Raw genomic sequence first — 15,616 nt, 5'->3', positions numbered from 1 at the left:
TGTGGACATAGTACTGCTTGGCAAGCCGTGCTGTGGTAGGCATCCCACATATAAAGTAGAGGAAGATGGGCATGGATGTTAGCTCAGGGCCAGTCTGCCTCAGCAAAAAGAGGAGGATTGGCAGCAGATGTTAGCTCAGGGCTAATCTTCCTCAAAAAAAAAAAAAGATGAAATTTCTTTATTAGCTTTAATGTATTTTGGGTTATCTTTTTTTGTGGTAAAATATACCCAACATAAAATTTACCATTATAATGATTTTTAAGTGCAGAGTTCTGTAGCATTAAATATACTCATATGTTGTACATCCATTACCACCATTTATCTCCAGATAAATACCATATTTATCTTTCTGTGTATGGCTTATTTCACTCAGAGTAATCTCTTTAAGGTTACTATGTTGAGTAACAGTGGTGAGAACAGGCATCCTGTCTCTGTCTCGTTCCCACTTTTAGGGGGAGAGCATTCAGTCTTTGACTATTAACTATATTAATTATATGTTTTTTATAGGCGTTCTTTATCAAGTTGAGGAAATTCCTAGTTTTCTTAGGGATTTTTATCATGCCTGGGGATTAATTTCCTTCCTCCTTATTTGAGCCTTACTTTGCTCTTCTTTTCCTAATGGAGATGAAGGCTTGATTATTGACTTGAGACCTTTCCTGTTTTCTCTTGTCAGGATTTAGTGGGATATGTTTCCATCTCAGCACTGTTTTAGCTGCATCCCACAAATTTTGATATGTCATTTTCATTTCATTTTGTTCAGTGTATTTTCTTGATTTCCCTTGAGACTTCCTCTTGAAAGGATTATTTAGAAATGTGCTCTTTAATTTCAAAGTATTTGGAGATTTTTCTGTACCTTTTATTGATTTTTAGTTTGATTTCATTGTGGTTAGAGAACATACTTTATTTCAATTCTATTAAGCTTTCTTTTTTTTTTGTGAGGAAGATTTCCCTGAGCTAACGTTTGTGCCAGTCTTCCTCTATTTTTTGTATGTGGCTTGATGAGTGTGGTGTGTAGATCTGCGCCTGGGATCCAAACCCGCGAATCCCAGGCCACTGAAGTGGAGCATGTGAACTTAACCACTGTGCCACTGGGCCAGCCCTGAACTTTTTTTTTTTAATGGTCCAGGATATTGTCTATCTTGGTACAAGTTCTATGGATTCTTGAAAAGAATGTTATTTTGCTGTTATAGGATGGACTATTCTGTAAATGTGTGTTAGATCATGTTGCTTGATGGTTTGGTTAAGTTGTGTAACCTTGCTTATTATCTGTCTAGTTCTATCAGTTGTTGGAAGAGGGTGTTGAATGGTCTAGCTATAATTATCGATTTATCTGTTTCTCCTTTTAGTGCTCTTAGTTTTTGCTTCATATATTTTGAAGCTCTGTTGTTTGGTATATACATATTTAGTATTGCTCTGTCGTTTTGGTAGATTGTTCCTTTAATCGTTATGTAGTGTCCTTCTCTGTCTCTGTCAATATTCTTTGCCCTGTGGTCTCCTTCGGCTGAAATTAATATAACTCCTCCAGCGTTTTTTTTTTTTAATGTTTGCATGCTGTATCTTTTTCTGTCCTGCTTTTAATCTATATCCTTACTTTTGAAGTGAACTTCTTGTAGACAGTACGTAGTTGAATTATGTTTTTAAGTCCATCTGCCTGTTTCTGTCTTTCAGAAGGTAATTTAGATCATTTGCATTTGATGTAATTATTGATATGTTAGGGCTTAAATCTGCTGTTTATTATTTTCTTCTCTTTCTTTTTTGTTTTTTTGCTTTCTTTTTTTGCCTTTATGTGGGTTACTTGAACATTTTAGAGTTCCGTTTTGATCTGTCTCTAGTGTTTCTGAGGGTGTTTCTATATAGCTTTTTTAGTGGTTTCTCTAGGAGTTAACATTTTATATAAATTATCACAGTCTGTTAGTTACCAAAGAGAGGACAGTTATGCTTCACCTTGACCGTTGGGATCATTGGCTTACCCAAACTCACTATGGTCATAATATCCCTTGTTCTAAAATGTGATGTAGTGGATCCTGGACCCTCTGACCCAACAAGTAATATAATAAAATTGTTTGGCACTTACAATCAATTCGCTTGACAAAATGAGACTCAGTTAACCTACCCCCTCAGTTCTGGTCATTGCACACAATCTTTGCAAGCAAGATCTTAACCACATCCAGCTTTCTCCAGGAGCACAGATATGATATTACGTTGATGACATCCTCCTCTGAGGAGATTCATTTGACACATTCATTCAGGACATAACAAATTCTCATAAAAGAGCTCCCAAGAAGGAATGGGCCATTGTGCTACACTTAGCACAAAGCCCCACCATCTCAGTTAAATGCCTGTGAATTATTTGCTTAATTTAAGGAATGCTCTATTCCTGGCACTCATAAAACAGCTCTTGGCACTCTCCACGCACTCAACATTAAAAAGAGCCCAATATCTTTAGTTTTTTTGGTTCTGATGATAACATGTTCCTCTTAACAAATTTTACTTAAGCTCATTTATAATATTAGTCACAAATTATTCTACTTTGAATGGGGTCCCCTACAAGAAAAGGCTCTAGAATCCATCTGAACTGTAATGTAAAAGGCACCCCTGTTAGTGTCCCCGAGAGACTCTTGCTGTAGAGGTTTTAGCAACCCTTTCTCAAGCCTTTTAGACTTTCTGGACCACCATACGTACCGTGAAATGCCCGTGAGCTTCTGATGCAAGAAACTGCCTTCTTTGGCCCTGTGTTAATACCGTTAGAGCAGCATTTGTGGACTTTATACTTGGCTGTTTTGGAAGTGGAGACTTTCACAGGCTCTGAGCCTGTGACCCTCAGTACCCAGCTGCTCATTACACCTTGAGTCATAGAAGCAGCATCCCTCAGATTTGGCCAGGCCACTCAGGCCTCCTTGATGAAATGGAAGTGGTATTTACAGGATGGATACAAACATGGCCTCTCTGGCATATCCCATGTACAAGAGGAGGTGGCCTTCCCTGTCCTCAGTCCCTTACGAGATGCTTCAGTGCTGGCGGAGATTGTCCTTTCAGACCCCTTGACTACCTAGGGAACCTCTTGGGATCAACTGAGTGAACAGCAAAAGGAGTTTGTACACTGCACGTGACAGCACCACTGTGCCACATAATGGAATTTGCTGAGGAACTCCTACTTTTCATCCTTTAACTGGGATATCAGTGATCAAGAATGGGATCTAAGAATCAGTACAATTGGCCACATTTTAAAAAGTCATCTTAGCATTGGAGGCTGCCCTGGCCAACAACCTGCCCCATCTGCACAGTTTTACCGAACTTCGGCCATTGCCAATGACCTGGCTGGCTGGTTCAACCAAAGACAGCCATGATTCCTGGTCCAGGGTAGGCCCCTTTGGGGTAAAGGACTCTGGAAATTTCTTTCCTCATATATACCCAAAAATATAAATCAAGGTTACACGTGTCTGCCATACTAAAACCATAATACAAGGGATCACCAAGACACTCTGCATCTCCTTTGGAATTCCACACATCATCAGTAGACCAAAGCAATTATTCAATTTCTCAGAATACACAACACTGGGCTCCTAAAAAAACTTTTACTTTCTTTACAGCCTCAGGTGGCAGTCTTCATAGAGTGCTCATCAGTTCAAATCAAATGAAGCGAAACGGCACATTTCAAACAGCAGGGGTGAATTGTACTAGAGTCTGACTTCATTTTTGATATGTGACTGCTGACAGCTCTCAAGCCCTACCTCCCCCTTCCACTTCTTCCTCATATCTGGGGCAAGCTGATAAGAAAGCTATGTGTGTCCTTCCTTGGCACCAATGGGGAAGTTCAAACCATGCACACCCCAGCTTGCACGCAAAAACCCTCACCTTGGCCCCACCTTCTAACCATAGTAAAACTCAGGGCCACTGCCTCTTTGCTCAGACCATTTTCAGAATGACTTTGCTGCCTGCCCTGCTCTCCTCAGAAAGCCTCGATATGTGAGTAATAAGTCTTTTCATGTCTTCTTGGTGCGTGTGTAGAGTCATCAGTCTTGATCTCCCAGCTGTCATTGATGAAGATGCATTCTGCATCTGTGGGATTACTATAACACATAGCTGCTTTTGCCAAATTGGGGGAAATTTCAGCCATTATTTCTTTAAATATTTTTTAGCCTCACTCTCTTCTCTCCTTCTGGACTCTGATAACCTGAATGTTTGTTAATAGTCTTCTTTCTTCCTGAGACTCTGGTGATTAATTTTGTGTGTCAGCTTGGCAAAGCTTTGGTACCCAATTATTCGGTTGGACCAAGTTTAAATGCTGCTGTGAGGTATTTTTTAGATGTGATTAGTATTTAAATCTTTAAGTAAAGAATTAAAAAAAAGGTAAAACTGAAGAAGTAGACTTTGAGTAATTAGATTACCCTTCATGCTGTGGTTGGGCTTTATCCTAATCTGTTGAAGGCCTTAAGGGGAAAGACTGAGATCCCCATAGAAGGAAGGAATTTTGGACTGTTTTTGGACTCAAGACTGCAACGTCAATTCTTCCCTGGGTCTCTGGGCTGCTGGCTCATCCTGCAGGTTTCAGACTTGTTCCCACAATGACATGAGCCAATTCCTTCAAATAAGCTTTTCTCTCTGTATATACCCCCTATTGATTCTGTTTCTCTGGAGAACTTTGACAGATAAAGGGTCTGCTCTTTTTTTTCTTGCATTCGGTCTCTTTTCTTTCTGTTGTTCAGTTTAGGTAATGGCTATTATTGTCTTCGAGTTCACTGATTCCTCTGTCCCTTCCATTCTGCTAAGCCCATCCATTGAGTTTATTCCAGTTATTCTATGTTTCAGTTAAAAATTTTCCATTTGGATCTTTTTTACATCTTCTCTATCTGCTGAGATTTTTAATTTTTTCATTTATGTCAAGCATGTTTGTAGCTTCTCTTTGAAGCATTGTTATGATTGCTTGAAAGTCAGTGTCAGGTAATTCTAACATCTTTGTCATCTTGGTGTTGAAGTCTATTTATTTTCTTATTCAACTTGTGATTTTCCTTGTTCTTGGTGTCACAAGTGATTGTTGATTGAAATCTGGAAATTTGGAGTCTTATTTTCTGAGACTCTGGATCTTACTTAAATCTGTTTTAGCTGTCTTTCTCTGAGACTGCTTCGGCAGGGAAAAGGGGGCCACTGACTTGTTACTGCCAGGTAGGGGTGGAAGTCCAGTGTCTTAGTCTGTTTGGGCTGCTATTAGAAAATACTACAGACCAGGTAGCTTATAAACAACAGAGATTTATTTCTCACAGTTCTGGAGGCTGGAAGTCCAAGATCAGGTTGCCAGTATGGTCGAGTGAGGGCCCTCTTCCCGGATCCAGACTTTCTGTATCCTCACATGGTGGAAGGGGCTAGGGAGCTCTGTAGGGTCTTTTTTTTTTTAAGAGCACTAATGCCATTCATGAAGGCTCTACCCTCATAACCTAAGCACTTTCCAAAAGGCCTTAGCTCCTAATACCATCACATTGGGCATTAGGATTTCAACATATGAATTTGGGGGGCGGAGAGAGACATACCTTCAGACTGTAGCATCCAGTTTCCCACTTGTCTTCCCTTGACACCTAGTAGGGAGGGACTTCTTGTTACCACTTGGTGGGGATGGAGGTTCCAGCTCCCCACCAGGCCTCCACTGTCACCACCCTGGTTGGGAGGGGCAGAAGTGTGTCCTTACTGCTCCCCACATGGCCTCCACTGACAGTGTACTGCAGGGGAGGGGTGGTCTTGTTACTGGAGCACTGAAATTCCTTCCTCTTCTCTAGGCCTCCTCTGGCACCATCTCCCTGGGCGTGGGGAGGCTGCATATGCATGGAATTTCAGGCTCCCCAGGTGTTCCCTGCTGATAGTACAGGGGGTAGGGTAGGGAGTGTTGTTGAAATCTAGCAGAGATGAAAGTCCCAGCTCCCTACTTGGTCTTCCTTGACCTCTACCTGGTGAGAAGGATTGTGGCACGTTGTTTCAGCCTGGGAAGGGTAGACGTCTCTGCTCCCCGCTTGGCTTTTGCTGGCAGGGCTGGCGGTGGAGCTGTAGTTTTTTTGCGTTAGTGCTGTTTGCTAGGGTAGAGCAGTTGTCTAAAGTTTTCTGTCTTGCTAGTCTCTCCCTTTTTTGGTTCATTGGGGTAGAGAGAGAACAGGCTTTGCTTGTTTTTGTTGTTGTATTCTGGTGGGAAGAATAGGGAAGAGTACTTGTACTCCGTCTTTCCGAAGGCAGAAGTCCCTGGTGACACAAATTTTTATATGCTAAATGTCAAGGCAAGGCCAACAGTCGCTGGGTGAACAATGAGCCCTTCTTAGATTCAGATAGTTTATTACTTATATGAGCAGCAAAAGCAAAATAAAACAGGAAAACAATGGTACCAGCTCCTCAAATCCTTTGTTCCATACGATCACACTGAAACAAAAGGAACCAGATGACATGATGATTCACTACGAGTGGTGGGATACCCTGGTCCCGAAGAGACAGTGTGATAGTACCCCTAAGCAATTTTATAGCTTGTAGTTCTACCCTAAGGAGGTGGGGTCAAAGCAGAAAGCCTCATACCTCATCAGATCCCAAGATGTGATGAGAAATTATCTCATGACAGCCTCCCAGGAACACAGGGAGAAGGATGAGAAATGACCTCTTAGCAGCTCTTCACAAATTTCCGTGCTCTTGTATTCCGAGAGTCTCACGGGGTGTTCTTGCAAGGCATAGACAGCTGTGGCTAAGCCTTGCCTACACAGCATGTTTGGTGTCTTACTCATTTTGGGCTGCTCTAATAGAATACCACAGACTGGGTGGTTTTAAACAACAGAAGTTTATTTCTCACAGTTCTAGAAGCTGGGAAGTTGAAGATCAGGGCACTGGCAGATTTAGTGTCTGGTCAGGGTCCACTTCCTGGTTCATGGACAGTGGTTTCTTGCTGTATCCTTCCATGGCGGAAAGAGGGCAAGAGAGCCCTCTGGGCTCCTTATATAAGGCACTGATCCCATTCATGAGGGCTCCACCCTCACGACCTAATGTTACCTCCCAAAGTCCCCATCTCCTAATATCATATTGGGGGTTAGGATTTCAACATATGAATTTTGGGAGGATACATTTAATCCATAGCACGTGGGTATGTGCAGGGTCATCGGGGTGCTGGCAAAAAGCTGTTCTATATCATGTCTTCATTTTCTTTTAAAAGATATTTTCTTATTTCTCTTGTGATTTAATTGTTTGTTTCTGTCGGAGAAGATTAGCTCTGATTAACATCTGCCACCAGTCCTCCTCTTTTTGCTGAGGAAGACTGTCCCTGAGCTAATACCCATACCCATCTTTCTCTACTTTATATGTGGAGGCCTGCCACAGCATGGCGTGCCAAGCGGTGCCGTGTTTGCACCCGGGATCTGAACCGGTGAACCCCGGGCCGCCTAAGCGGAATGTGTAAACTTAACCACTGTGCCACCGGGCCGGCCCCTGATTTAATTTTTGACTAGTCTTTGGTGTTTAATTTTCAGATATTTGGGTTCTTCCTAATTTCTTACGTTACTAATTTTAAATATTATTTTTTGTTTAGTTAACTTTGTATACATAGTTTAAATCCTGTTTTAAGTTTATTGAAAGTTGTTTTAGATCTTAGTATATTATCTGTGTTGGTGAATATTCCATATGTGCTTGAAATTATTGTATTTTTTACAGTTTTTGCATCTAATGTTGCTTAGATGGGAAGTAAGTCAAATTAGTTCATAGTATAGTTCAAGTCTTCTGTATACTTTCTGATTTTTTGGTATGCTTTTTCTAGTAATTATTGAGAAAGCAGCTAGTTAGCCATAGTTTTGAATTAGTCTACCTATTCCATCAGGATTTTATGTATTTTCAAAACCTGCTCTAAGGTAGAAAATATTTAGGTTGTTATATGTTCTTCAGGAATTAATCCATTTATTCTCATGCAGTGTTTCTTTTTATCCCTGATAGTATTCCTTTTTCTGAATTTTACCTTGCCTAACATTGGCTTCTTCCTCCCCACCCCCGACTTTTACTTTTCTTTTCTTTTTTTTTTTTTAAAGATTTTATTTTATTTCCTTTTTTCTCCCCAAAGCCCCCAGTACATAGTTGTATATTGTTTGTTGTGGGTCCTTCTAGTTGTGGCACGTGGGACGCTGCCTCAGCGTGGTTTTGATGAGCAGTGCCATGTCCGCGCCCAGGATTCGAACCAACGAAACACTGGGTTGCCTGCAGTGGAGCACGCGAACTTAACCACTCGGCCACGGGGCCAGCCCCTGACTTTTACTTCTTTCTGCCTCAGTATATTGAGAGTTGTTTATTTGTAGATAGAACATGGTTTGGACTTCTAAAAAATTCAGTATGACAGTCTCTACCTTTTAAGTGGATTTCTTTACCTATTTTATGTTTAATGTCATTATCGACGTGGGTGAGTTTGTGTCTATTATCTTGTGATTTGCTTTCTGTTTTTCCATGTGTTTATTGTTCCTTTTTTCTTCTTTCTCTAATTTCTTTGATATTAATTGTACATTATTAATGATTCCAATTTCCCTATTATTGACTAGTTTGCTATTCTTGTGTATTTATGTGGTTGCTCTAGGGTTTAAAATATATGTCTTTAACTTAACACAGTCTACCTTAAAATAATATCTTATCACTCATATATTTTAAGAATCCTTTATAATTTTTTCCATCTCACTTTGGTCTTTGTGCTGCTGTTGTCGTATACTTTACTTGTCTATATATTAGAAAACCCATACTGTTAATGTTTTTCTTTAAACAATGATTTTTTTAAAAAGAAGTCAAGAAACAGAAATGTATATTGATCTTGTATCCTGTAACTTTGCCCAACTTGTTTGTTCTAATTGTTTTTAGTGGATTCCTTAGAATTCTCGCTGCATAAGATAGTGTCATTTGTGACTATAGATTTACTGTCTTTCCAATCTGGATAACTTTTAGTTCTTTTTCTTGCCTGATTGGCCCAGCTAGCATCTATAGTACAACAGTGAATAGAAGTGCTGAGAATGAACATCCTTGTCTTCGAATCTTAGCGGGAAAGCATACAGTCTCTGATCATTAAGTATGATATTAACTGTGGAGTTTTCTTAGAAGCTCTTTATCAGGGTGAGGAAGTTCCATTCTATTCCTAGTTTGTTGAGTATTTTTATCATGAAAGAGTATTGAGTTTGGGTCAATATTATCATACTGCTTTTTCTGTGTCTGTTAATAGGTGATTATGTGGTTTTTATTTTTTATCCTATTGATACCGTAAATTACATTGATGGATTTTTGGATGTTACATCAACTTTGCATTCCTGGGATAAATCCCACTTGATCATGCTGTATAATATATTTAATATGTTGCCAGATTCAGTTTGCTGGTATTTTGATGTGGAGGTTTTCGCATCTACATTCATAAGAGATATTGGTCTGTAGTTTTCTTGTGATGTATTTATCTGATTTTGGTTAGGGTAATGTTGGCCTCATTGAATGAGATAGGAAGTGTTCTCTTTTCTGTTTCTTGGCAGAGTTTGTGAAGAGTTAGTATTAGTTCTTCTTTAAATGTTTGGTAGAATTCAGCAGTAAAGCCCTCAGGGTGTGCATGGGCTTTTCTCTGTGGGTAGTGTTTTATTGCTGATTCAATCTCTTGTTAAAACTCTATTCAGATTTTCTGTTTCTTCTAGAGTTAGTTTCAGTAGTTTGTGTCTTTCTAGGGATTTGTCTCTTTTATCTAAGTTATCCAATTTATTGGCATAGAATTGTTGATAATACTCCTTTTTAATCATTTATCTTTCTTTTTAAAGGTTTTATTTTTCCTTTTTCTCCCCAAAGCCCTCTGGTAGTTAGTTGTGTATTTTTAGTTGTGGGTCCTTCTGGTTGTGGCATGAGGGATGATGCCTCAGCATGGCTTGATGAGTGGTGCCATGTCTACACCCAGGATCCGAACCTGCGAAACCCCGGGCCACTGAAGCAGAGTGCACAAACTCAACCACTCGGCCACAGGGCCGGCCCCTCATTATTATTTCTGTATAGTTAGTAGTATTGTCCCCTCTTTCGTTTCTGATTTTAATAATTTGAGTCTTTTCTCTTTTTTCCCTAGTTAATCTAGCTAAAGATTTGTCAGTTTTGTTGGTCTTTTTAAAGAACCAACTTTGGTTACGCTGATTTTGTCTTTCTGTTCTTTCTTTTGTTAATTTTCAGTCCGGTCTTTATTATTTCTTTTCTTGTGCTTTCTTTAGGTTAGTTGGCTCTTGTTTTTCCTTTGTGTGAAAATGAAAGGTTAAGTTATTGATTTGAGATCTGCCTCTTTAATATAGGTGTTTATAAATTCCCTCTAAACACTGTTTTTGCTTCATCCTGTAAGTTGTGGTATGTTGTGCCATCATTTTCAGTCATCAAAAAGTATTTTTTAATTTCCTTTGTAATTTCTTCTTTGACCCCTCAGTTATTTAGTAATGTGCTGTTCAATTTCCACATATTTTTGAATTTCTCAAATTTCTTTCTTTTATTGATTTCTGATTTCATTTCATTGGGGTCAGAGAAGATATTCTGTGTTATTTCCATACTTTAAATTTATTAAAGTTTGTTTTGTGGCCTAATAAATGGCCTATCCTGGAGAATGTTCCACGTGCATTTTAATTAATTAATTAGTTTTTATTGAGGTAACTTGGGTTATAACAGTGGATAGATTTCACGTGTACAACGTTATGATTCAACATCTGTATATACTCTAGTGTGGTCACCATCAAAAGTGTAGTTTTCATCTATCACCATATAATTGACCTCCTTTAGTTTTTTCACCCTTCCCTACCCCATGTGCATTTTAGAAGAATGGACTCTGCTACTGTTGGTAGGGTGTACTGTGTGTGTCTGTTAGGTCTAGGTTTATAGTGGTGTTCACATCCTCTATTTCCTTACTGGTCTTCTGTCTAGTTATCCTGGACATTATTCAAAGTGTGATAGTGAACTTTTCAACTATTATCATTTGTCTGTTTCTCCTTTCTTTTGTCAATTTACACTTCATGTATTTTGGGACTCAATTGTTAGGTGCGTGTATGTTTATAATTGTTATAATATCTTCCTGATGGGTTTACCCTTTTGTCGTCATCTCTAATAACGTTTTTAAATTTAGAGTCTATTTTGTTTGATATTAGTGTGGCTTTCTTATGGTTGCTGTTTGCATAAAATATGTTATTCTGTCCTCTTACTTTCAACATCTTTGCATCTTTAAATCTAATGTATATCTCCTTAGGCAGCATGTAGTTGGACATAGTTGGATCTTTTGTTTTAATCTAGTCTGACAATCTCTGCCTTTTGGCTAGATTGTTCTTTCACATTTGATGTTATTATTGATACAGTTGGGTTTTTGTCTGCCATTTTACGTTTTGTTTTCTGTATGTCGCATGTCTTTGTCTCCTCTATTCCTCTTTTACTGTTTTGTTTTGTAGTATGTTGATACTTTTTAACATTTTAATTCCTTTAATGATTTTTTTCACTGTATTTTTTAGAGTTTATTTTCTTAATTGTTGCTCTAGGGCTTACCATTTTATCTGAATTTATCAGATTCGACTTTAAATTTATCTTAGCTAATTTCAGTGACATACAGAAAAGTTAACTCCTTTGTAGCTTTATTCCTTCCTCCCTTTGTGGTCTTATTGTTAAATATATTACATGTCTATATGTTACAAACCCCACAGTACGTTGTAATGATTATTACTTTGTATAATTCTAAATTTTTTAAAGAAGCTGAGACAAGAAAGATCATGTATATAACATAACGTTTATTATATTAATATTTTATTTACCGTTTTTGTTTTTCTTTATTTGTTCCTGTGGATTCGAGTTACCATCTGGTGTCATTTCCTTAGTTTAGTACAGCTTTGCTCCCACCTACCTCTTTTGTCCTTTCATTGGAAAATATAAAAATGCATTTGTGTATGTTAGAAACCCAGCATTACATGTATGTACACACTGTTTTATACGGTTATTTTTTAAATCAATCAAGAGAACTTTTTTTAGTGTAAGGTGGGTCTACTAGCAACAGAATCTCTCAGTTTTTGTTTATCTGGGAATATTTTTATTTGGCCTTCATCTTTAAAAGGTAATTTTCCTGAATATGTGATTCCTGGTTGATAGTCCTTTTCTTTTAGTAGTTTGAGTATAATATCACCCCACTGCCTTCTGGCATGTATGGTTTCTGATGAAAAAATCTTACTGAGGGTTCCTTGCCTTTCCACTCGGGAAACACAAACTTCCCACTTCAGTGTATGTTTTGGTAATTTTTCATTCTGCTTTCTGATAATTCTTTCCTCAACCTCAGGTAGTTTCCTCACATGCATCTACAGTTAGTACTCAGTCAAATATTGAAGGGGACTCTTCTGTAGATCTCTCTCAGTGCAGCTATTTTTTATTCTGTGTTGAAACTCACCAGGCTATAAGGTGTAGTCATAGCACTCACCTCATTGTTTCCCTTTTCTCATGAATTCCTAACCTGCACTGCCTGTTGTCCCAAGTCTAAAAGCCAAAGTTTTATATATTTTGTATTGTGTTTGAGTTGTTTGATGTGAGAGGGTAAATTGGTTGCCTTCACACCATCATGACCAGAATTGGAATCCCCATTTGGTTTTTTGAAACCCAGTAAATGTTGACCTTTATTAAAATTTAATGTTATTTAGGCTTGTGATTTAGGGAGATTGATCTCTTTTGAGCACCTGAAAATATTTTCGTTTTCACCTTCTCAAAGAAAGGGTCAGTGAGTATTGTTACTGTGTCACTTGAAGCCGCACCTTCCTTCCCATCAGAGTCATCAAAGCCTGTGCATTGAGCCCAGGTGCTAAATTATTTTCTGTTTATAGGGTATTGCTTTATAAAACCAGAAGTGATTTTCAAGTTGGAGCAAGGAGAAGACCCATGGTTATTAGAGGACGAATTTCCAAACAGGAGTTATCAAGGTGAGTTTTCAGGTACTGGGAGAAGATATCTCTGGAAAACTGAATCCAAAATGGGGTCAAAGATGGCCACCTTTGGAAGTTTAGAAACGAGTAGATCCAATAAAATGTGGGTATGGGAGGTTTAATATAAGGGATACAGTGTAATCATTTTCATTTTTAAAAAAAATTTATTTTTTTTTTTGAGGAAGATTAGCCCTGAGCTAACATGCACTGCCAATCCTCCTCTTTTTGCTGAGGAAGATTGGCCCTGAGCTAACATCCGTGCCCATCTTCCTCTACTTTACATGTGGGATGCCTGCCATGGCATGGCTTGATAAGCACTGCGTAGGTCTACGCCTGGGATCCGAACTGGCAAACCCTGGGTTGCCGATGGGGAATGTGTGAACTTAAGTGCTGTGCCATGAGGCCAGCCCCTCTTTTTTTTCATCTGTTAAACTAGGCAACAAAGTATGTCGTTTATATCTGATGAATCAAGTAGTCGATTTGTATGTAACATTAAATACTAAAAGCAGTTATGCTTATAAAATAAAAAATACTTATAAAAGCAGTTAAAATGGAAGGTTAAAGGATGAGAAAAGTGAGAGAGGAGATACATTAATTTGCTCAGTGATTGTGTAGTAGGAAATCACTAGGTGTGTCTAATTAATTAATAATTAAGAATCATGTAACATAAATGTAACTACTATAAATGTACTACTGTAAATGCACAAATAGGAGCTTTCTCATTATTAGAAGGAAAACACAGTTAATAGTACAAAGTAAACAGAACTATCACTGAAAAAGTTTTTTATAGAAAACACCTATGTAAACATTAACATATGTAAATAGCATAACATAAAGTAAGATGGATGTATCTATCATATCAATGTAGATGGGTTAAAGTCACCTATTAAGAGAAAATAGTATGAGGTTGTAGCAAAGAGATATACCTGAAAATAATTTGGAAAGTTTAAAATATGAAATATTTAGTATTAAGGCAATATACATGAAATAATTCAGGATTAATTTACGTAACTATTGGACAAGATTTTGATTCACGTCAAAATTCATATATTAACAAAAAGGATACTTTAATAATGCTAAGTCATATAATTTAAAAAGGAGATGCAAAAGTTGCAAATACCTGCACACCAATCAAATATTATCATCAAGATTCATAAAACAAAAACTGTGGAGATATGAGGACAAATAGGAACTCATTAGATATAATAGACCTGTACATGCTGCTCTGATTTCATACCAGATATGGTAGGCAACAACTGAGTTCTAGACCATGAGTTGGCAAATTATGTTCGTTGCACTGAATCCAGCTCACTGCCTGTTTTTGTAAATACAGTTTTTGGAACTTAGCTATTTGTTTGTATGTGGATTATGGCAGCTTTTGGAGTACAACAGAGTGGCTGAGCAGTCGTGACTGAGATCATATGGCCCTCAATGACTAAAATATTTACCGTCAGACCCTTTACAGAAGAAGTTTGTTGACCCCTGCTCCAGAAGACATAAGTAGTGTATTTTATGACATGAGTCTAATACATATTGATATGTCTTTCACATTCTGTACTCTGAAAACAATATAAACCTTTGAAGTGTCAGTGGAATAACTAAATGTAAATATATTATGGGTTAAAGGAAAACATCAATAAATTCTGCAGAGTTAAAGTAACGTAGTTTAATAAAGCTAGAAATTGTAGACAATAAGACGAATTAAAATCCCTCCATCTGTAAATAAAAAGTACATTTATACTTTTGAAACATCTGTGATCAAGGGGTACATAAAAATCAAAAATATAAAATGTATTTGTAAACCTGTTGTCCAGAGGTCTCTAAGAACTGAGAAAAGCTGCTGTATTCAAGTTTACAGTTTATTACGGTAAAAGAATACAGATAAAATTAGCAAAAGTAAAAGGCACATAGGGCAGAATCCAGGAGAGACTAGACGCAGACTTCCCATTTTCTTCCCCCAGGGGAATGGTATCAACAGTGCTTAATTCTGCCAGTGGCGATGTGTGACGACATACGTGGAGTATTGCTAACCAGGGAAGTTTACCCAAGCTTCGATATTCAAGGTTTTTGTTGGGGGTCAGTCATGTAGGCCTGGAGCACCTTTGTGGCTGACCTTACTCAGGCTCTAGCCCCTCCAGAGATCACACTGATTTCTTGTGGCCAAAGGCCCCCAGGTATATAAAGACACTGTCATCAGGCAAGATATCCCAAGGACTTAAAAGTTATCTCATAGGAGTTGGTCAAAGGCCAGTCGTTTCTGTGGAATATGCAAGGTCTCAACACCCTAAACCTGTGGAATTAAGTCTTTATTGCACAGAACTTTGGGCTATGGGTATAGCATTGCTTAGTAGAAAATTTGAACAACAAGGAATTTTGAGAAGACTAAGCAAAGCAGAAGTAATTTATTTTAAAAAAAATTAATTGAAAAACTGTAATGGTATAAATTAAAGTGAAAACATGTTTCTTGGAATAAAAGTTAAATCAAATTCATTCGGTTGCTAGCCTATGCTGGAAAAAGGAGAGAAAGCATTATATAAAAAGTTGGAATGCAAACATACCTAGAAATACAGCTGTGCAGATATTGAAATTTTGGAGAGCAACATGAAATAAAACTGAAATAAATGGAAATATCATGTTCGTACATTGCAAGACTATTTTAAAATTTTTAATTCTCACCAATTTGTTTAAACATG

General features: G+C 37.9%; 1 protein-coding gene across 5 annotated transcripts in view; it reads left to right on the top strand.

Annotated features, from left to right (window-relative positions):
• The window catches only part of LOC103566190 (zinc finger protein 782-like), a 66,917-nt gene that overhangs the window by 36,251 nt on the left and 15,050 nt on the right, over positions 1-15,616 (top strand). For all 5 annotated transcript variants that reach the window (XM_070589845.1, XM_070589844.1, XM_070589848.1 and 2 more), the window contains one exon: positions 12,825-12,920. In XM_070589845.1, coding sequence (XP_070445946.1) covers positions 12,825-12,920 — 96 coding nt within the window. The remainder of the gene's footprint in view (positions 1-12,824; positions 12,921-15,616) is intronic.

This window comes from Equus przewalskii, chromosome 22 (assembly GCF_037783145.1).
Source record: "Equus przewalskii isolate Varuska chromosome 22, EquPr2, whole genome shotgun sequence".
Taxonomy (NCBI): Eukaryota; Metazoa; Chordata; class Mammalia; order Perissodactyla; family Equidae; genus Equus; species Equus przewalskii.
Note: the sequence above shows the minus strand (reverse complement) of the source record. Positions and strands in the feature narration are given on the sequence as shown.